The sequence below is a fragment of the Paralichthys olivaceus genome, chromosome 6, assembly GCF_024713975.1.
Source record: "Paralichthys olivaceus isolate ysfri-2021 chromosome 6, ASM2471397v2, whole genome shotgun sequence".
Lineage (NCBI taxonomy): Eukaryota > Metazoa > Chordata > Actinopteri > Pleuronectiformes > Paralichthyidae > Paralichthys > Paralichthys olivaceus.
Genome location: NC_091098.1, coordinates 10,016,816 through 10,041,236, shown reverse-complemented (window position 1 = coordinate 10,041,236; position 24,421 = coordinate 10,016,816). Strand labels below are relative to the sequence as shown.

The window sequence follows — 24,421 nt, the reverse complement described above, 5'->3', positions numbered from 1 at the left end:
TTTAATGTTTGATGTCCAAACTGTGAGGCGTCCTCAGCGCAAAAGAATTTAAAAACCAAATGACTGGATGCCGGTGAGTCATGATGACGAGCCAAGCAGCAGTGACAACATGACTAAGTAATCCACTATGGATACAGATACAGGTTCACGTCAATGCAACAACTGTCAATACTTTGTATGAAGCAGATTTCTTTGTTGACTGAATCAGCACATCCCTGTTCACAGTACTTGTAAATGTAAACAAATTCAGGTATTTTTTTACTATTACTTAAGTGCTGACACCAACTCCAGCTGCTTCAATGGTTTTGTTACGACAAATGACTAAATGTTCACAGCATATTGCAAAATGTGACAGTTTTAACATTCAGAGCAATAATAAAATATGGCTGAAAAACTGCAGCCAAAGTTTGAAACAAGCTTCATTAACTAACATGTCAGACAACATATTTCGTCATATGATTTTATAATAATAAACGTAGACTATTTTATTTCTTCAAGCACATTAAAGTTTATCTATGTTACGACGATTTCAATGCAACAGGAGGGTTTGTTTAAATTGATTTGCATCCAAATTAAAATCATCAAAACAATTCAAAAAAAGTTTCACCATAATATTCCCATGTTCATTTTGGTTTGGCTAAAGTGTTGGATAATCTGTTTCGGTAAGAGAGTTTGCCCACACAGAAGCTTATATACATGATCCATGTCTTGTTGCCCATGTTCTTTCCATTGCATTGTATCTGGGTTCTTTGTCATGTGGATCAATAATCAAATTAATGTGTCAACAACACAATTCCTCTTATCTCTGTAATGCATGTGTGAGACAGGCAATGGAACCTGTCAAAAGTTATAAGAACAGAGGAGGTTGTTTCATTCATGGCTCAGGGGCAGACATGAAGATGTTAACATAATCAAGCCTTTTGTGGAGGCCTGAAACAAATTAGAGGCAAAACATTACAAGTGCCACATGTTGATCTACTTTTTTAAACATTCGAAATCACTGCGTTTGAATAAAATCCACAGGTTGTTTCTCAATCAGGTCCAATTTGCTTTGGGCCCATTTAGGTTTGCTTGCAGAGGATTGGGGTAAGACATGGAAAGATTCATTTGTAATTAGAAAATGGCCTACAGAGAGAGAGGGAGAGAGAGAGATGGAAGTGTGGCTTAGTGTCAGATGACAGCTGCATGACTAATCTAAATATTTCTCTGAGTCAGTCATTCCCTCAGAGACCACAATGGTGGAGCAGATTGAACACTTATGATAAGTGATCGTCACCGCGTATCTCCACATACCACACGAACAGCGATGTGTGGTTCTGACGGGGACGAAGGAACTTTAAATTGAAAACCTGTTTCAGCCAAATAAAAAGTCTGACACTACAACTGCAGAGCTCATTGTTAGTGTCACATCATCAGTGCAACAGAAAACCCTCAAGCACTTGTTTTGTTTTTTTCCTTTTCTTTTGCTTGAAATTGCTTTAATCAAGAAAATGTGACACCGGCTCATCAAATGTGATTAATAACAAACGATGATGCATTCAGGAAACAATTTCTGCAAAGCCAGTAATTGCTCCCTGATGTAGTCATTCCTGCAGCGCGCTGTGTGGAGTCGAGACCATCAGATTAGATTAGAGACCACGTTCCCCCTTATCTCCAAATACCAACTGACAGGAACACGGACCACCACTAGAGGATTCTCACCAGGTAAAAACTCTGGTTAATGGAAATGCACCCCTGTGTGAAAAGTATGCTGGCTGTCACTTTAATCAACAAATAAGGAGAATGTTGGTTTATGTATAAAGGGAATTAAAATAAATTAAAAAAAATTGTCAAAATGCACTTTGACTGTCAGTACCTGTGCTGAAAAAGAAAGACAGAAAACAGAAACAATGAGAGCAATGGAAATGAATACAGAAGGAATATGCAATGGAAGGCCACACACACACTTAAACCCCTGGTGACCCTTTGTGAAATGTGGGTTTCCAACTGAAGACTCACTCACAAGGAATTTCGTGAGAGCTGTTGGCCTGATCAAAGAAAAAAAATGAGTGATGACGACACCGTCACCTTCAGCTCTCAGCCCTGCAATGAAGGAGCGGGTTACACATCTCTCTGTGCCAAAATTGGTTTCACTGCATCGGCTAACATTGTGGATAAATACACTATAATTGTGTGTTAAATAAGTTGTGAGAAGATTAAACAAATGAAAGACGGCATCACTTGGTCTCTTGGAGAAGTGCTGATAAGAAACCGCGGATGACGGTAGCAGAGAAAATAAACAGAAATGCAGAGAACATGGCACCGTGAGTGGTTTTAACACCACAAGGGAAAAAACTGCATATGAGCTGGAACAGTATAAACAGACTATAAATACTGTATGTACAAATATATAACTTAACAGCCTGCACAGAGCTGAGTTATGAGTTGTCTATGACTATCTATCCTTTTGTTGGCGGCCTGCCTGGCTGAGTGGGTGGCTGGCCAGCTTGACTACTGTCTCTCTGTCTGTCTCGCTGTCTGTTTGTCTGCTTCCTCACCTGTTTGGCTCTCTGATAGCGTGTGTGTACTTCTGACTGATGAGGGTATTGATTTGATCAGACAGAGTTCAGTCATTAAAAGGCTGTCCTTGCTGCGACCCTGAACTAAACCTGGCTGATAAACCATAATTGTGTCTGTCTGCATATCGTGTTAAAGCTGCACAAACTCCAAAGGACCTGTAACCCTTTAACAAATCGCCACTGTTTAAGTTTTTCGTCATGTTGAATTAAACTAATATCCACCTAAATCTTCCTGTGCATCAACAATACTGGTGTCAGACATGTTTAGTCGCACCTTGTCGATGTGTATGATGCAGACTCTGGTGCTTGGCAACATGAATATTATTGCTCAAACTCATTAAGATGACTGATTTTCACAGGAGGGAACAGCTCAATCAGGAAAAGGCAGAGTTGACAGGACACTTCCTGCCTCAGGGTTTTAAGCCTCATTTCATTTAGCTTCATATTATTGATGCCATATAAAACTCCTGGTCTTTAAAATGTTGGTATGAAAAGAAAATAACTGATTCATTAAATCATTAAAGCCAAATTGTAAATACAGAAATTTAAATATTGTATTTAAAAGTAGCTGTGTTTTCTGATTATTACCCACAACAATGAGGTTATGTCTTCACCTTTGTCCCTGTAGGTTTCTATGTAAGATTGTATCTAAGTTTGTTTGTTTGATTGTAGGCAAGATGATACAAATACAACTCAAACAAATTCAACGAAACCTGGTGGAAAGGAAGCAGTATGGGTCAGGGAAGAACCCTCTAAATTTTGGTATGGATCCAGACATTGCAAGATGACATAGAGTGTTCTTCATTATTTTCACAATATTCCCAAGGAATAATTTATGGACCTTGATTTAAAAAATCAGGCACATTTAGAGGACTGATATCTATTAGTGTGTGAAATCCGGTGCATCTTGATTGAATTTAAGGGAACCACTGGGCCTTGGTGGAGGTATGCGTTCTACTGAGTGCCATTCTGGTTCAAAAATGTGGAGGTGAACTCGTACTGTTTTTGTAATTGAATACAAATTTCAGATGTTCGGCAGTGGGAATGTGAAAAATGTGAAGAAAATACCATCTTGAAAGGAACTATTTACCACTCAGGGTTTCCACTTTTTCAGACAACACATTAGCCAATAGTTCTTAAGCTAACAAAGACTTGTTTGGCTTCTGACAGTTTGAATCTACCGTCATTTCACTGTGTGTATTTCATGTGTATCTCCACACATGCATCAACTTCCATGTGTGTGTCTGCAGTATGTCTGTATCGTACCTTGCCTGAGATGGTATGTGAATGTGTGTGTGTGTATGTGTATGTGTATGTGTGTGTGTGTGTGTGTGTGTGTTGTGTGTGTGTGTGTGTGTGTTTGTGCGTGCATCCTCCACTTCTAACCTTGCGTGGGTTCTGTGTTATGTCGTCCAGACTGGTAGACAGTAGGTTATCTTTCATGGCCACGTACAGACGCCTCCCATCTTCGTCGGGCAGCAGGGAGTGCAGGTCTCCAGCCACTAGGGGCAGCATCAGCAGGCGGCCATTCTGGATCAGCTCTGACAAAGGAGGAGAGGACAGGTGAGTTTGATTTTTGTTAGCTCTTTTGTTTTTCCCCAAACTATGTTAATTAAATAAATCAATAATAACTTAACTTCCTTCAACAACGAAACAAACAAATAATCAATTAGCATATCATTGGATAACAAAATCCAACAGCGAGCCCGTCAACCTCTAAAGCTCACTTATGACCATATTTTGGTTGTTGTGAAAGTTATGATAATCAGCCAAGCTACCATCAAGACTTTACATAAAGATAGACGAAATGATTGCTCCCCAACAGACAAGCCAAGCCACCTAGTGGCAGGATGCAGTATAGATCATAAACCCTGCCTCATCCATGTTGTCAGACATGGACCACACTAAAAAGTCACATTACACATCGAATAAATCTTTCTTACAGATGGTTTCTGTCATTTTAGGTATTTCTTATCACACTGATGTTCAAGTGTTAATTTTTCTAGTAAGTTTGACTTTAATTAGTTTTAATTTAGTTTTAAACACAGTCATGGGTATGAGGAACAATATATACAAAATCGAAAAAAATACACATAACAAATGCCATCTCTCAGCATCTGTTACTTAGATAAATGGTCCGTTTTTGAGGACGACAAACAATCAGATAAACTGACACACACATTCCCACATATCTATCACACACGCACACTCACACACACTGACACTTGTCAGTTTTTCGTCTCCAGCCTCATTCTTCTTATCGCACTGGATGCTCCGGTCAAACTAAATAATCTGCAACATATCTTCTGGTGAAAAACAAACACAGACACTCACACCGAACCTGCAACTACATCTCCAGACAGATTTTGTGATAACGTGATTATGAAAGTACGAGTAACAAGCGCACACATTTCATTTTTTTTAAACTATTACACCCTCGCACCATGTAAACTATGAAAAATATGGTGCAGGAGATTGGCCGATAGCTGAGCAAGGACATGAATCGCACGTCCGTCTGTCTTGTGTTAACTTTCATTTTTGAACTGCTGAGTGTTCTTCAGTGGACTGGACTTGGCAACGGCTCACAAAGCTGAAAGCATAAACATATAGGCTCTGAAGCAGCATCAGGCATAACTTCATACACTGGCAGCTCCAAGTACTGGTGAGAGGCAGAAAGAGCTTATGAAAACAGTTTGAACGTCAAAACCAAATAAATTTGGCTCGTAGTGTTGGTAAACTACACACAGTATGCTGTTGTTGAGAAACCTGGCCACTCTACACTGCTTTTATACCAAATAATACCAAAGGGACAAGAAGCAGTGAAGTAAATTTTCCTGTGTGTATAAACCACACCCCAAGGACAAATGGGATAAATGAGAAAATGCAGCCTCTAATTTACATATATGACGCCCAATGAAGCTTAAGCTTAAAAGATTTAAAGAAGTAAAAGATTTATCGTCTTCCACTGTTGCAGAAAACTAATTCATATGAAAGGAAATAGCTTGTATAGTTTTGTAATGTACATATGGCAGCCACCCATGTGCTGCTTCCACCTCCACTTCTCAAATACACAGCGTGTTTCTTCATGCAGCTGAATCTGAACTGACAGAAAGACCTTAATTGTATCACACAGAATATAATCTGCTTAATAAGCCTTACAGTATTACGACGGTGTGACTTTCTAGCTTGGATGGTTTCTGTACAAATTGATCCCTCAGTTCATTCATTCATGCTGAAGAAAACAATCTTTTTCTTTAAATTCACTTCATTTTTGGTTCTTTAGTTTGTACAGACTGGGCTGCTGACAAATCAGTCTCCTACAAACTTCAACGCAATCTGATAACGTTAAAACCTGTTGAGCTTCTTGAAATATTTGTTTGACACCGTCTGTTTTGTTGCATTCTTAAGTTTAATTTAAGATGAAATTACAAAGAAATGCAGATCTGAGCTTTTGGTAACATGGCACCAGGGTGAAAACACTATTTCTTCTTCTACTTCTTTAATTTGGCAGTCTTTTCTGGCGCTACGATTGAACCTCCAGCCACCTAAAATTGATCAATCACCACTGAGTTTGAAAAGTGCGTCAAGCAAAGGTTATTAAGGTGTGACCGCTATAACATTGTCACTGGGCTCGAGACGCATTGGTTTCGTGCTGATGAAATAAAACAGAAAAGCAAACTCCTCCTCTGGCAATGGGAGATGAGTCACTCACCTTAGCAGGTTGTCCTGAATTTAAAAAAACACTTACTAATGTCTACCTACTAATTTTGGTACCCCCCCCCCCCCAAAAAAAAGCAAACATATGTCCAATTAACTCTGCTACGTCTATGTGGCTGACCCTTAATCCTTACATTTTCCCCAACAGTGTTCTGTGAAAAACACGTGGCTTACATCTAAAACAGCAGCAGACTACAGCAGATGTGGGATCTTAGGAAAAAAGTGATGAATGTCTCTGAAAAACCTTCAACACTCTGCTGTATCTGTTCTTTATACGTTACAGTATGCATCATGTTAGTTGGCATGTGGGTTTAATAGAACGAAGGGGAAGGGAGTCACAAAAACTTACAAAAAGATGAGGAGACTTATAGGCAGATATGATGTGTGGAGGAGTGAACACCAAGAGGATGAGAGGAGAAAAACAAAAACTTGTTGATAGACAGGAAGAGAAGTGGGACGCTGCTGAGATGCCTTAGATCGATCCGAAAGACTGAGAAAGATATGAGAGGAAATCACCGAGAAAGAGCATGAAATGATGACAGGCTGGATATTAAAATGCAAGGATAGATGAAGAGATACAAGGATCAGACTGGGGTGAAAGAAAGGTCATATTCACTCTGAGCATATCTGAAGCTCAAACGAACACTTGTTTGATCAAGACCATTCATGCACTGCTACAAAATAATCACAAAGAACTGCAGAGGAAGCAACTTCGCAAACTTTTCCTCTAACATAACTACAGCGCTCTTTGTTCACATTGACAGTATCATCTACAGAAACAACAGGAAACATCCCCACAATACAAGGTTTGGGATGAATGGATGATGCTCTGACAGCTCCCGGTGCTTTCTAATCAAACAGAGCCTTAAATAATAAATGAATTCCTTTCAACAGTCTTCCACAAGCATAACGTTAAAACAAATATGGAAAAGTTAATGAAGTCGTAATGGCTCTTAGATGATGAATCCCAAGAAAACTTTTGTTGCATTGAAGTGACTGGGAAAACCCTTTTTTTTCACAGTTAAATATGATGACTCCTGGAATCCATCTGTGGAAGTATTCTGGGCACGTCCAAGTAGGAGGAAACCCTAGAGCAGACCCAGAGCATACTGGAGGGATTACATATTCTGCCTGATCTGGAAAAACCTTGGCATCTCCCAGCATGAACTGTAAGATGTGGCTGGGTAGAGGTACATCTGAGCCACGTGTTTCATCCTGCACCTACCATGACCCCGTAGTGAATCAAAATGCATTACAGAATGTCAGTGATTGTGTAATGCCTTTTCAGTGTCGACATTGATTGTGTAGTATCTCTGTTGTTACATTCAGTACAGAAAACTGAAGATAAAGTGTCAATACACAGCTCTGAACTGTACCAGCTCTGTGATTATTAGCTTTTTAAATGACCACGACCAAAAACAATAACCAAGAATCCTCAGACTACGATACTTCATGACATTTTTGCTGCATGGAACTCTTCATGTATTATACTCAGGCATGACAGGTGCTGCCTGCTCACACCATTTCAGCTCCACATAGTTGCACAAATATGAATATTCTCGCTCTAGTAACTTCATTCATGCATGTTGCAGCCTGAAGTTCATATTAAGCAGTTTCTTTGTGAGCAAAGACAAAGAGAGTGCAGAGAAGTTCATCATGGTTAAATACATTTACAGAAACATGAACAACGTGTCTAACATATCTAACACGGCAGGATGACAGGTTTCCACAACTCGGCCCAATTAACAAGCTCCATGCTGTGAGCCCATGTGACTTTTTACAGTTCTTGCCTGGTAATTATATGATTTAAAAAAGACAATTTCCTGTTGGTTTGTTTGTTTGCCAGCATGATTACGTAAAAACTGCAAAATGGATTTCCATGAAATTTAGTTGAAAGATGAGACAAGGGCCAAAAAATAAATAATAAAATATATTTCCAGGAATAGTTTTTCTATCACTTTTTAACATTGTGAGAGTTTTGTTTTTACATCTTACATCAATTACACAAGAAATAATTCATGGATCTTGATGGAGAAAAGATCAGGCATGTTTGTGTGCAACTTGGTGCAGCTTGATTAATTTAAGGGCTTTTGTTTAGGTATGCACTCAACTTGGTGCCATTCAGGTTGTTTGTCATCAGGATTACACAAAAACTGCAGAACAGATTTAAACAAAACTTGGTTGAAATATGGGACATGGGCCAAGTACAATGCTATTACTGTAAACCTTGGAATGGATCCAGACAAAATCTCTTCTCTTTGACATTCAATTTTCACTGATTTCACAGGGTAAAATTCATGGATCTTGATGAATTAAATCCGAAAGAACATATTCAGGGAAGTCTAATCTATGAATGTGTGTAGCTTGATTGAATTTAAGGGGACTTTTGGGCCTTGGCCTTCTTTGTTGACTATGATCACTGTATTGCATAGCTGCATGTTTTTAAAAACTTAACACCTTTATTTTTCACTGTGCACATCAACTATAAACTAAACGAGAGATCCTGCATAGAAGAGCACAGACAGATAAAGTCAAAGATATATGGGGTGGGGGGGGTGGGGGAAGAGGAGTGTCAGGGAGACAATATGAGAAAAACGTCTCAAAGTGACAACAAGATGAAAATGGTGTGATGGGAGATGACAGTTAACTAGATGAGAATGGGAAAAATGTCAAAACATGACACGATGATAGACAGATGATGAGAGGAGGGGGGGAGGAGATCACAGAGGAAGAAATCCTGATGGAAGAAATGAATAAATATTGATGGATGATGATGAGGATGAGCGGGAAGAAAAGAAATGAGGAAAGACAGGTGGGGATTGGGCAGGGAAGGTCGATGAGTGTGGAAGAGAAAGCGGCTGTAGAAATCACGTTACAGCGACAGAGCGGGGGGAAGTGATGGGCGCACGGGTGAATTGGGGAGGAAATGGAACCAACTGGAGGATGAAGGGGAAGAGTAGAGAGGGTGTGAGGGAAAATTGTCGTGTAATAACAGTGACAGATGATGGGCAGAAAGGTAGACTGAGACGGAGGAGAGGAGTGACAAAGGCAGATGAAACGAGAGGTGAAAGGTAAGAGGAGAGAAAGAGAAGAGAGAGAGAGAGAGAGAGAGAGAGAGAGAGAGAGAGAGAGAGAGAGAGCCGATGACTGGCTGATGACAGCCTGAAAGATGATGATTGGGTGGGTGATGGGTGAGAGAGACAGCAGGCATTAAACAGAGTGACTTTGGTAGAAGAGAAGAGTAGGAAAAACTGACAGAGAGGAAGAGAAAAAAGAAGGTAGAGGTCGCGTCATGGAGGCAGAGACAAGAAAGCTGAGAAATTAGGCTGAAGAAGAGGAAGAGGAGGAGAAGAAGGAACCACAACATGCTGACAGTCAGGCGAAAACATGAGAGATGAATGAGCAGAAGGGAAATGAGCAGAGAGAAAGAGGGAGGAAGACATGTGACTCAATGGAGGGGAAGAGATAATCTGAAAAAGAGAAGCAGGCACAGTAGGAAAGCAAAGTTCCACACTCTAATGGCAGATAGAAGAAACCTATACTTTAGCTCAGTGGGAAAGCTCTGCATATATTCAGCAAACGGTCAGGGACGGAAATTGTTTTGCGTCACAATGATCTTGGCTTCATTAATCTCAGTGGGTACATCAGCCACACAATGAATTCAACAGAATAGTGACTTCTCTGTCTGTTTTGTTCAAGGCTGGTATGATTTAGTTGCCCTCAGGTACAAATAATTCATGCAGAAACATTTCTTGTGCAGCAGCAAATGCGAACAACTGGGAGGTTTACAAAAAAGATTCTGATAAACGCTACACCTCTGCTTTCACCTCAGACTCAGCAGCGGTGATTCAACTGTTGGGAGTAAAGCTGTGTCTAAGCGGAGTCAATATTTCCAAATCTTCTATCTATCTTTCAAGAAATCTGTCTGCTTGTGTCTCGCATATCTCAAGAACCATTCATCTTATTGTCGTCACACTTCACATGTATGTTGTTAAGGGCCCAAGAAAGTGTATCAAATTTGGTGCCATTTGGACACAAAAAACATTCAATATTAACAAACAGGTTACCAGTTTCAGAAAAAGAGCTGCAACCAACATCACCACAGACCAAACAAACAGGCAGGTTTAGAAATGTCTGTATTAATAACAGAGTACTGTTAACAGAGTAGTATTAATAGCGGAAATTAGCGGTTAATTATACCCATGCTCTTCCTGCTATATGAAGAGGTTCCATGGTGGGTGTTTTCAAATTGAGTTGTTTTCTGTCTTCCATATAAACTGATGTTTATATTTGCAGACACTATTTTCCCCTTTCGGTTTTGATTGCTGAGATTTCTCATTCCAAAACATGCTGAATCTAAAATAAAATCTATTCAATATTTTAAGGGGAACACAAGATAATATCCATCCACTTTGTTTGGCGAATAACTGTGTTCTAACAATTCTTAAATTCCAAGCATATCATGTACTCCACTTCTGGAACTACAACCTCTTGGCTTCCATTTAAAGGCAAGACATTTCTGAGAGCTGCTCTCTTTACAGGGAATCCAGCCCGGGTGGAATTCATGCCTTGCACTGCTTGTTCAAGCATCCAGCACCACATCTGAATTACATTCAGACTGTGTGCCGAAAGAGCGCTTTGACCTTGCTTAATTCAATATAAAGTGAAAAGCTCAGTTTAATTGAATGTGAAACCACCTCTGCGCTGGAAACTCCAGCAACATTCAGCATCTGTTAATATCACAAGATCCTATTGAGTCAGACAGGCTGAAATAAATCCTGCTCACATTCTCACTTTGGGTGCATTAAATTAGCATAATAGCAGGAGGGTGACACTCAGATGTGCGAGAGGGAACTGAAAGTGGTTTCGTCAACACACAAATATACGCAGTGATAGGAAGAGGGTGCGATTGGTGAGTCAGCAGCACATGTTCAATACTGAAGAAAATTTGGATTTAATATCAGTCTCTGTTCCAACTCAGATTTTCTTTCTCTCTCTCTCGCACGCACACACACACACACACACACACACACACACACACACACACACACACACACACACACACACACACACACACACACACACACACACACACACACACACACACACACACACACAGAATGTTTGGAGATTTAGGCCCTTGTCAAACATTTCCTATCTTGACCTCACAAAGATGACTGGCTCTCAGAATGAAAATAACACACATTCTTTTCTCAGCAATGCACAAACAAACACACACATACACACATAACCCCTGACTCAGTCGTGAAACACCAGCTGCACCCACCCCACCCTTACTCTTGGGACAGTTTCCTTGGCAACAGCAACCATGCCGACATAATTTCTGAGGGTGTGTGTATGTGTGTGCTGTGTCGAGGGGTGTCTCTTGGCCGTGCCTCCTTACCCTCACTCCCCATGTGTAACACACACACATATATATACACACACACACACACAAACACACTTCAATTATTGGGCCCACACCTCCCATTAACACCAGCTAAAACACAGAGGGCAGTCTGCAGTAATGGAGTGTTTTTCCAGGACATCAAAGCAATTTATTTAATGGGAGGGCAAACACACACACAAACACACACACAAACACACACACACACACACCCACACACACACACACATCCACGCACACCATCAACCACATACATTTACAGATATTTCAGGATACAATAACTGCCATCTGTGTGCCAGTAGCCTGTCTGTCACTGCCAACATTCAACAGGATGTTAACACACACACACGTCTGTTGAGACTAAATGAAATCTTTGGTCATTATTAACCACAGTCACATAGGGCCGACCCATTCCCTTCACACTCTACAATAACTTCTGAATCGTTAGTGAAACCTTCAGTATTCATCTTTGGTGGTTTGTGATAATTTCATCGACCCAGCGGCAATTTGTTCTCCAGCCCTGCAGCCTTTTTAGAAACTCTGAATTGAAATAGATTTTTTTTTTAATAACTCTAAGCTCACAAATGCACTGAAAGCTGGATGAACAACCTGATAACAAAATGGTGAGTTGTCATGTCAGAGGAGGACATAAAGCAAAGAGGAAAAGCAGAAAGATATCACATTATATACTCTGGGGAGTTGGTTTAGTGGATGGACTACTGTCATATTCTGTGAAAAAGGCTGGGTAATATATGTTGCCTTCACTATGCAATATTTCTTTAGGACTAATCGTTTCAACCACAAATGATCCTGTAGTTTTTGAGTTTGACAAAGACAATATAACAACTGCTATAAATATTCACAGATTTCCATGCTCCTGCCAGTATCCATGATGAAACATCACTTTTAAAAGTGGCTTTTTACATCATTGATTTGTCTGACTTCTAATAGGATGCAGCAAAACCTAAACCTCCAATTTTATGTAGTGATAAAGGTGGTATGGTGCTAAATTTAGCAATCAATGTTGTTATCGTTATTTTTGGAACAACTGTTATCTGCAAGAATGACTTAAAACACACTTGTCTATTTTAAGCAAAAGTTACAGGTAATCAGACTACGACTCCTGTCCTTTGTGTTATATTATGCTGACGTGACCTCTAAAATTCTGAATTCTGATTGTTTAAAAGTGAGCACGTGTTTGTTTTCCATTCAAAATTAATGAACCAGTATTACAGATATAATATGTGACAATTTCATTAAAACTTCTAAAAACAACTTGACCTACATTATGTTTTGTTGACTTGGGTACTTAGATTATCCAAAATATTTTCAACAATGTTCCAACCCAGAGAAATCCCCAATTTTATTCAAGGTAACGGGACTCTTTTTAATTGCATCCTATCTGGTTTTGCTCGTTTTTGCTCTGACAGAGCTAACAGCCCATGAGGAAAGAAAAACACACTGCTAACCAGTTAGCCAGTTGGCAGTTTTTACCTTACACTCTTTTAATTTTTCATTCATAATGGATCGCTAATATTCATGGACGTTTGCTCGACTTTCAGTCACAGAAGTTCTCCCAGTGAAACGCAAACACACAGGGGAACCAAGTGTCCAAAGAGGACTATGGGAAAAGAAATAGTGGTGAAGACAACAACTTCCATCCCATGCTGCTTCAAATCATCATCAGATTAAGCCTTCTGTTTTGGTTCGTGGTTATTGTTGAACCCCTTCATGTTTAGCTAGATGTTGCTAAACAATTTGAATTCTGGGGGTTACAAGCACAAATTAACGAGTGATATTTTTATTTGATTACGTATAACAGTTTCTTGTCAAGGGGCCACTGAGAATTGTTATTGCTAAATTTGACCGACACTTTCTGAGTACATCGTTCTCACTAAGGGGTTTATGGTCTCTATGTTTTTGTCCATATGACATGTCGTATAGCCACATCTTAGTTTCACTCTCAGTGTGATGAAAGTGCTGCCATTTTGTACAGGCACAATGAGAAAGAAAAGGCAAACATTTCAGAAATTAATCTGACTGTCAAATAGCCAATCAGGAGCATTTAATCATACCTTGCTCTTTCCTGTACACTCCACTACAAACAACTGAAATTCGCTCTGTAAAATAAGGTCTGCAAAATTCTGTAGATTTGATAGTTTGTTCTGCACAATGAAAGTAGCATGATCTGATCCTTCTCTACACACACATACCACTTACACACACACGCGCCTGCTGAGTGCAGCCATTCTTATTAACATCAAGTTGACAGCAGGGTCAACAAGGGTCATGACCTCTGATCTAAGCCAATTGGCCTTTGACTCCTGTCACTGGGAATCAAAGACGAAAAAGGTTAAGACATAAAAGAACAGAGATGTTAAGAGATAATCCTATGTTACATGCACGAACCCACACACACCGTCCCACACACGTCTGTGTGTGAATGGTTTCTTTATGTCACTGCAAGCGTCAACCTTGACAAGTGTCTGTTTTTCTTTATATACTGTTACATACCAGTTTGTTTGTGTGTGCGTTGTGTTTGTGGGTCTTAGTGGTGAGGTATTTTTATCCATGGTGAACATTACATTACATTGAAGGCTACTGGTCATGGGAGCTCTGATGGACCTCGAAGTGATTAGAGCAAATGTGTGGCGTGTGATACAGCTAAGAACATTCCAGCATTGCACCACATACACACTCACTCTCTCTTACACACACATACACACACACAGACACACACACTAACAGACGTAAACACACACCGAAAAACAAACAAAACAAAAAAGTATGTTTTGTCCAAATCAGGTTTCAGCACAAAGTGTTGAATGTTAATTGACAAGAAATTAGTTAACAAAGTAACGTTGACAAATAATCTGAATCAGTTTCTTATTTACATATTATAATATTCACCAATGGTTGGTGAGGTTTTCTGTGGGTCCCTGTCTGGATTCCACTAAGTTGGTCTTAAAGTCCCCTTTCAGAAATGTCTGAGCTGTCTTCTTATATGGATTTCTAGGTCTTATCTCAGCTGTGACACAGCTAAACATACACCAAACATCTTCTTTTCCATGCTGGCATCACAAGAACATATCAGATTTCCTGACAACCACACCTGTAAGCAACTGGACAGGAAGCATGTTTTCAAATTCTATTAGCAAGCAGACAACACTGGATTATTTCTCACTTTATGAACAGTGTCAGGCTTAGTGTGGGACCTGTATCATATTTAATATATATATGTATAAGAATAATTCTGTAAGTCTTGCAGGGGTTTGCAGTGACACAGAGAAATCTGAATGACGCACAAGATAAAAATTACAATGATGAAATAATCAAGTCTCTCATCCCTCATGGGAATCCAACTTTGTTATTTTACAGTAAGTTTTCCTGATTTTACATCCAGACCCACACAAGCTACACTTACTATTATCCAATTATTCTCTCACAGCCTACAGCACTGTCCATGTGAGTGTGTTTGCAATCTACATGTGTCCTCTGTGTGTGTGTCTGTCTTTATCCATCTGTTCGTCTACTTGCTGAGCCCCAGGGAACTTAAGCTGTCTGGTGCGACATTCCCAGGGGGAGGACTTTGTTGGCTGCGCCATCAGAGGGGGGTGGCACTGGCGGAGGCAAGGAAACCGGGGCACATTTCCTGTGGAAATGGGGTTATCACTTCACCAATTACTGTTGCAATTACAGCAGGAGGCCTGCAGAAGCCTGGGAACAAAGCCTGTAGGCACACAAATGGGCACTCATGTGAAGACATGCACAAGTGTGTGCACACAGACAAAAGCGTTTCACATGTCGACATACATAGAGGAGTTTAAAATCTCATTGTCTCTCGATGCTACTCTCACCAAAATCAGACTATACTGCTTCAATAATGACACACATTCACTATCAATATGTGTATTTATTCACGGTGCCTGGAATTCTTTTCAGTCACATTGAACAATCATAATCTTTGAAATTCCTACATGCTTGTTTTTTTGTTGAAGTTACATGAGGTGTCTTAGATGCACAATCAGTGGTTTATGTTTTTGAAACACAGTACATTGAATAAAACCACAACTTCTCATGCCCAGTACTATTTCCTTCCAGCTGTCTTAAGATCAGTTCATCTATGTCAATAATTTTGTTTCATAATTAGCAATGAATACTCGAGACCTAGATGCTGGAAGTGTATGAGTTGAGGCTCCTTCTGTCTCACTGACTGTTATATGTATAAACCTGCCATTGGGCTCCTATTTCATGCAGAATTCTCCTCCCCTTCCATTTCCTGTCTGTTACAGTTTTCAAACCCCTGTTTTAAAAACAGCAAGAGAAACCTTCAAGCTACAATCTAGCAAGTTTTAAGAAATGATTTAGTTTTTTTTCTTTTCTTCGTGGGGAATTAGTCATCTTTATGACGGTTATGAGTGGTCTCAAGTTCTAATGCTTCACTAAAACTAGTTACCCCCAACAGTGTTTTCCCGGGGCATTGTTGCTGCATGGGCTCTTTGCCGCTCCATAATGATTGTGATTGGTTAAAGAAATACAAACAAGCTGATACAGCAAGACTATTCTCCAGTGCTGACAAAAACGCTGTGAGGGTGATAGATTTGTATCTACAAAAGTATCACTCACTTTATCAACCAAAAAGTGTTTTTCTCAATGTGGGAACTGTTGGGTTTCTCTCTAATATTGTAGTCTCAACCATACTATGTAAAGTGCTTTGAGATAATGTATTTGGTGATTTAGTGATATACAAATTTTTTTTAATTTTACTGAATTAAATAAAACATTTTACTTAAACCACGCTTTTTTTGTTGCTGGTGGGTCAACTGCATCCTCTGACTCTTTGGGAGGGTCTCCTGTACTATAATTATGTGCATAATGCTGATATAAATTCATTAACACATAGCTCACATCCGAGCTAATCTATTCTCTACTCATTGCATCTTCCTGTTCCACATGAACTCACATCTTTCATATACAAACATGAGTCCACACACACACAAACATACACACACACACCACAGCAAAATTATAGTCAAACACACACTACGTCTGGACTGTGTCACCGACAGACCAGACCCACGTGAACAGCTTGACCTCTGACCTCAGTGTCTATGATTATTTATCATCATCAGAATGTTGATTGTGTCGCTGTGCTGCTACATACACACCTTATACATACACACCGCAAACATTGTTTGCTTTTAATAAAATTTATTTTTCTTCTTTATTTATGTGAGGGAAGCTCATTGTTTTTTTTCTGCTTCACATTCACACAGTTACATATAGTCTCATCTGCTGTCCAACTGCTGAACAATGTTATTGATTAAAACCTTGTTCACAACGACAAAGACTGAGACATTTTGGATGAGCAGTTATGTCCTGTCATTGATTTAAGGATTTGAAAACATTTTTTCACAACCCTAATGAGAAAAGAGAAAGAAAAGACCACTGGTGACTGTGAATCTTCATCTTAACAACACTCTCATATAATACATTGTACAATCTCACACCTCACATGATTTTTTATCCCTGTGAGCATATTGAAATAAACATTCTGCTTTTCCTGAGTCCATGAAAAATGTATCAACCACATTTTATTTATTCATTCATAGTGAACAAGTGTGAAACATAAGCTCTTTGGCAAAATGGCCAAAACCCCAACTGATATCTGGTGATTTATTCATTTTTCCATCCTACATCCAAACAATGTATGAAAATAAATCTGGCTGTAGAGCTTTGGATTTAGTTGACTATGTAACACATCTTGCTGCTGAGGCCGAGACTTGAGGTTTATTACTCCGAAGTGGACTCAGTCCAAGATGAAACAATAACCCTTAGTGGCCTGGACTATTGCCAGATACTCAACAAAATCACTACTGTGTTTCCTACACAGACTGGTGGATACCCTGTGCAGCAAAAATCATAAGCATACATTTATCCACATAAGAGTTAAGTCAACACTTTTGAAGAGATTCTGTATGTCCACACCCATCAGAATGAAAAATCACTGCAGTCTTTTCAAACCGTCTGTGGCTTCTACTTCTTGGCTCTGCCTCAAAGTATGTTTGACATACGATATGTTTCTTGAAAGTTCGCTTTGGCAAATTAACAATAACTACTGTAAATCCATACATCTTAAGAACCATAAAAGAGATGCTGTCCCTTTGAAGGTTATGGACAGTCAGCTGCGAGGGTCAAATATATCACCCATCTGGGCTTTAAAGTCCAGCCAGACGATAAAACCCCTATCTGTCACTGTACATCCTCTCTATTTTCTGATAAGTCCTGGCTCTATTTAAACAGGAAAAGGAAGTCAGACTTCCAACCTTTTGTGGGACTTTGTCTCATCTTCCCATCACTGATAAAATAGGGAGAATCAAATTCTTGTGGTTTGCTTTTGTTTATCCGGCCCTGGGAATGTAAAATCACTAACACCAAGGACTAGAGGTGAGATGTGTTGTGTCAGTGTGTATGTAGCACTAATCCGAGGTTCACTACATGATGATACTTAAAACTCAATAAATAAAATTCCCTTTATTCACAGTATAATTGGGGATTTAGTTGTAAAGGGAATTGATATTTAGTGCCTTTTAGTTGAAAATAAAAAACTTGCCTGTGAGTAAGTTATTGGCTCCCTGACAGGGAGTGCTTCACTAACAGAGATCACAGCTTGGGAACTTGGGACTTCAAATGTTACCTCTCTTCTTTTTCTGTCTTTGTTTTGTTGCCGACACAGAAATACCATAAAAATAATACTGTGCTTGGTGGTTGATAAGCCACTTCAGCTGCTCATTTTGCCATGTTGCTATTTGGTCTTTGGAATATAAAAACTGTGTATCTGTGATAACTTTAGGATAACAACAATTCCTGCAACAATCTTTGTAGAAGAATTTGTGACAGATGGATATCTATTTTGGGAATAAACCTCTCAGTATCAGCTACATCTCTATACACCCTCATATTCTGCTTCTCCAGCTAGTCCTAATCTACAGCTAATGAGGTAAACTAATAGGGAAAGTTTTAGCACTCCTGATCCGTCGGCTTCTGGCTTCAGTCAAGGGTGCCTTTGTGGATTTAATTCCCACGTGGAGCAAAAGTGAAAGGAATGCTGTGAGAAATATACTTCCGAAACAAACATGAACATCTACATCCAAGGTGACAAGGTAGAGGTTACAGAACTACCTCTTTCAATCACTTCGACATCATTATATGATACGAATGACACATACAATGACAATAAGGTTAGATGTAATCTAATTGATTTATCAACTTTAAGCTACTTTTCTGGTATCATTTTGGATTTTCTATGTAAGCTACTGTTCACAGTGAACAGTACAGTTAAGTCAAATCCCTTGGGTGCTTGAGTTAAAGTAATTTGAGTAAAAACCTTTCTGTCATCTCTTGAATGTTAAGTAGAAATGCAGAGAAACACATATGTTGAAGGAGTTACGCAGGAGGAGATTGTCAGAGTCAGTCGCTTCACAATAGGAAAATGTCTCGATCAACCAGACAAGGGGTGGTGTCTGGGTAGCACATGCATGAGTCAGGACATGACATATAAATTCCCCTTCGGAAAGCACATGTTTTTGTTTACAGCACATTGACATTGGCGTCGGCCCTTGTCACCAAAAGGTCTCAAATCTCTGTCTTTCTAAGTTGACGTCTTCGTCTGCATCTCCAATGTGTATATCACCTCTTTTTAATCTTGAGATTTTTGTATTCTTTTGTTTGTCTTTTTCACTTTTGGATCCATCACGTGTTAGAAACGTCATCAACACGCCCACTCTCTCGCTCTGAATTTTCATTTTCATATTGAATTCTCACATGGGCTCACTCTTTTGAGATTTTCCCGACATTTTGAGCTGGTAGGAAAAGTTCTGGAAAAACATCTGGAGCAACCGACTGGAACATTTGTCTTTTTACGGCCCCACCAGAAAATTTCAAGAAAATGTCTGGACTTCATTTCAAGTCTAAAACCATCTTAAGAGGCAGAGAGAATTGGTGAGAAACTCTACTCAACTGAGTCCTGGATTATTGACACCAGAGCAGATTGGAGCAAATGAATACTTAAGGGATACAGAAGAAATATGAAGCTTGTGGAATTATTTTATGCTTAATTAATGTCTTCAGGCTAAAGATAGCCCCTGATATTAACAGCAGAGACCTCTCAAGGGTAAATGTACAGTATGCCCACTGTTGTTAGGAGTTGTTGCCAAAACAAGAAAGTAATTAGACTCCTTCTACTGTCTGTCATATAGAAGGGAAAACCCTCAAGCAAAAATACCATTAATCAGGGACTTTTATGTTTTAGTGAGGACCTACAGTTTAGTTGCATCAGGTTCATGTTGGGTCTTTTCATACATGTTTGGGACGTAAAATTTTTATATTTTACAGTTTTTACAGGCTCTGTCAGTACTTTACTGCTCCTCTTTTTGAACTGTGCAATACCAACTGCACAGGAAAAAGCCTGCTAACCTAAGTTAAAACTTAACTATATATTGTTTGTATGTATACAGTCCCCACAATCAGGTCCAGAGAAGACGGCTATCTTACTTGAGTTTTTTCAAAAGTTTTGGCATTTAACTTCAGCAGTCACAAACAATGGTAGTGTCACCTTTTGGGGACGGGTGCAGTTAATATTACAGTAATAAGACAGATTATTTCGATTCTGTACCAGATAACATCTGAGTGAAATCCACATCTCAGCAACATCCCCAGCCCAGAGCCTGAAAAGCACTGGCCTAGATAGAAACAGATCTGAAAGAATAAATGAATAATGGCTCTGGATAAATATGGCATGGAAGATTTTGCACTTTATTAGTACAGAGGGGGAAAGGAAAGGTGAGGTCACAGAACAAGGAGGATACACCAAGAACCTTTCATATAAATTAAATGCAGACAACCTAGTAAGTGAAGCCTCTTAGCAGCTGAGAATTGTATCTTATATCATAGTCTGGTACAGGACAAGGAAAAACAAGCTCTTTAAATCAGTCCATCTGAAATACTGCGCAATTACAAATTATAAAGTACAGCGACATAATGCAGTGTTTCTGAGATGCTGAAAAGACTAAAATAATTCTAGTTTCTGCAAAAAAACAGCAACAAAGAAGAATTGGCCTCAAATCAGATTTTTTCAAGACAAAAACTTTTAGAAAAAAATCTAAATGCATGCGCAAATGCAACAGAAGAATATATATATATATATATATATATATATATATATATATATATATATATATATATAAATATAAGCGACAAAATGACAGCAAAAATTGCTTAATTCGTAGTTTAATTTGTTTAATATAGAAATACTGGTATCTCCTGCTTCTCTAAGTAACTTTAAAATACACTAAACTATGCCTGAAATTACCCTGTCCACTTACTCACTACCCACGATATAAGTATATATAAGTACTAAAATTAGTCAGGATGCGGAAGGAAATTGAAATTTCTTCTTTTTGTGTTGTCACAGACAGCTCCACGGGAACAATTGTTATTTCTGCATCTATAAATAATTGTTAGAGCATTTTGTTGATGACTTTAGTTTCAAAAGAGTTGGCAACATGCCCTGAACACCATTTATTTTGATTCTCTTGTGGAGGGCACTATCCTATACAGCAGGATACCTTCACACACTGAAGATTTGAGCACAATTTTTAGACACATTACACTGTTTGATTTTTTTTTGTGGCTGAAAGTTTTAGATCGCTCACTAGAAGCCATAAAAAGGGGGACTTATTCTGATAAATGATGTTTCAAATTAAAGAATGAGAAAGAAACAAACCATTCACACACACACTGATTTAAAAAGCTTGGACAGTGACAGCTGCTATTCATTGAGTATATTCACTGCTTTGCAGCCCTGTGCCCCCAACTGAGTTTGAATGATACAAAAAACAGTGCACGACAAAAGGGGACAGTTGACAAAGTTGAGTCCAACTTTATACAAAGATCCCCAAATGTGGTGCAAGAGAGAGCCAGGCAAGAGCCAAATTCGCAATCATCTTGATTCCAAAGGAAAAAGTAGCACACAGTTGTTTACTAACTTACTGACTGTCACAGTCTCTATGAAGGACATGAATACTACATTGTACAGTATATACGAATACAAGTATCCACAAGCAGATGTATGCAAATTGTTCACACAACACTCCCCTCCAGAACTGCTCAGTAATGAGAGACCATTTACTTTTACAGCTAATTTACAGGGTTCAAATTTTGTTTTTACAATTTAATTATTCAGTTTGAAGTGAATAAGCTGCTGTTTATGGCTCCTTAAAAAACATTTCTCCTGCTCCAGCTTATTGGACAACACAATGGCTTCATTTCTCATAAAATCACAACTTAGAGATGAGAATAGAAGCATTTGCGAAGATCAAAACTGCAGCTCTTATATGGGCAACACATTTTCCTCTTAAGCAACCTAAGTATAATTTTACAAAGAAAACCCATGAGAAAATATGAATCTGGAAACTGATGACTAAACTATTGTGTAGTATAACCAAGCAATCTGCATGCTCATGATAAGAAATTGAAAAGGAATCATTTACATGACAATTTGGGAAATTTTCCAGAAGTAGGGTGAGTTTAAATGACTACATTTAATACATCACAAACGAGCAAGAAACACCCGATATTGCATATTCATTAAGGCAAACGTACTAAATGGACAGCGCGTGTTGTTTTGCACACAATCCTCAGTGCGCACCATTAGTAGATCAACTTGCATGTTTTTTTTGCGGGTGAAATCAAGTTTGTACACGTATTTACACACGCAAACTTTTAGTAGATCAGGCCCTCATTGCATATGTGCAGAGCAAATCACTAAGTGAATGCTGTAAAACACGACTCAACATCCTCAGTGTGTGAAAGTTCTTTTCACACAGATATAATTAAACATCCAAACCCCCTTTTATGGATCTTTATTCTGTGATAATGAATCTTTACATACTTGTTTGAAAGCAGGTGCTAATGAACCTTTGATAGCAGGTTAAGGGGTTTTGTGTTTCTGTTGTTTTTGCAAGTTTGAAAACAATAATTGCCTGTCTGTGTGTTTGCAAAACTCTATAAAAGACTCTGTGTGTATGTGTGTGTGTGTGTGTGTGTATATTTGTGTGAGCGTGTGGTACATAGATGATATCTCAAACTGCCATCTATCATCAAGAAAATCAAACTACCACCCACTGAATTGCTGGGATAATGGACTCAATTCCCTCTTTGTGTGTGTGTTAGCCCACTGTTGCACCTGGGTGACATTTGACAGAATAACTGGGATAATTTAGTCATTGAGAAAGAGATAAGAGAGGAGGTAATCAGACATGTATTTAAGTATTTAAAGTTGTCTGATCGGTAGGTCTGATTAAACCTCACCAATCACAACAAATCTCTGAGACAATGTGAGGGCCCCTTTTTCTGTCTAAACACTAACAGCTCAAAATGTCTTTTTTGCTGGCAAGTGCTTGATTTCAGCAACAGATACCACTGTATGATGATGATGCCAGAATGTGCTTATGTGGTAATTTGAGCTCACTGCTTTTGCAGTATGCAACCGATTTCTTAATTTTAATTTTTATCTACTGACGTGGATACACAAATTGAGTGATGTCATTTCAACTATCAAAGTCAATTCTACTTTTTGTTGCTCACTGCATTAAATTTGCTCTTAAACTAACAAAGTTAAGCATGCTGGGCCCATAACACAGAAGCACTGTTTTATGCCTCCTCAACTTGGTATATAAAACACTGTCCTCCTGAGCCAGGGATTGTGGGTTCGAGTCCCATCTGGGGTGATTAACAGCAGAGTGGCGCAGCGGAAGCGTGCTGGGCCCATAACCCAGAGGTCGATAGATCGAAACTATCCTCTGCTAACAACAGTTTACCAGGATGTGACTGTTGGTAAAAGTTCACAAAGTACTGTTTTTTATACAGCCTCCTCAACTCTGTCCTCCTGAGCCAGGGATTGTGGGTTCCAGTCCTATCTAGGGTGATTAACAGCAGAGTGGCCGCGCGGAAACGTGTGAAACACAGCTCCAAAAGTGCCCCAGTGGCCTAATGGATAAGGCACTGGCCTCCTAAGCCAGGGATTGTGGGTTCAAGTCCCATCTGGGGTGACAAACAGCAGAGTGGCATGCTGTGACTGTGGGTAAACTGTTCACAAAGTACTGTTTTTTATACAGCCTCCTCATCGACATATGTAAGGCACTGTCCTCCTCGGCCAGAGATTGTGGGTTCCAGTCCCATCTGCGGTGATTAACAGCAGCGTGCTGGGCCCATAACCCAGAGGTCGATAGATCGAAACTATCCTCTGCTAACAACAGTTTAACAGGATGTGACTGTCAGTAAAAATTTCTCAAAGAAGAACTATTTTTATACAGTCTCCTCAACTCTTTCCTCCTGAGCCAGGGATTGTGGGTTAGAGTCCTATCTAGGGTGATTAACAGCAGAGTATCACACTGGAAGCGTGCTGGGCCCATAACCCAGAGGTTGATAGATCCAAACCATCCTCTGCTGACAAAATTTTACCAGGATGCGACTGTTGGGCCCATAACCCAGAGGTCAATAGATCGAAACTATCACAAAGTACTGTTTTTCTATACAGCCTCCTCAACTACATATGCAAGGCACTGTCCTCTTGAGCCAGGGATTGTGGGTTCAAGTCCCATCTGGGGTGATTACCAGCATGTGTACCATGTACCAGGATGTGTTGGTAAAAAAAAAAAAATTTGTCAAAGAAGCACAG

General features: G+C 39.3%; 1 protein-coding gene and 1 non-coding gene across 3 annotated transcripts in view; one reads left to right on the top strand and one right to left on the bottom strand.

Moving 5' to 3' along the window:
• sema3h (sema domain, immunoglobulin domain (Ig), short basic domain, secreted, (semaphorin) 3H) overlaps positions 1 to 24,421 on the bottom strand; it is a 100,301-nt gene that overhangs the window by 33,215 nt on the left and 42,665 nt on the right. For both annotated transcript variants that reach the window (XM_069526673.1, XM_069526674.1), the window contains exon 2: positions 3,945 to 4,099. In XM_069526673.1, the coding sequence (XP_069382774.1) occupies positions 3,945 to 4,099 (155 nt within the window). The remainder of the gene's footprint in view (positions 1 to 3,944; positions 4,100 to 24,421) is intronic.
• trnar-ccu (transfer RNA arginine (anticodon CCU)) lies at positions 23,720 to 23,792 on the top strand. Its single transcript has one exon. It is a non-coding gene; the product is annotated as a tRNA-Arg (tRNA).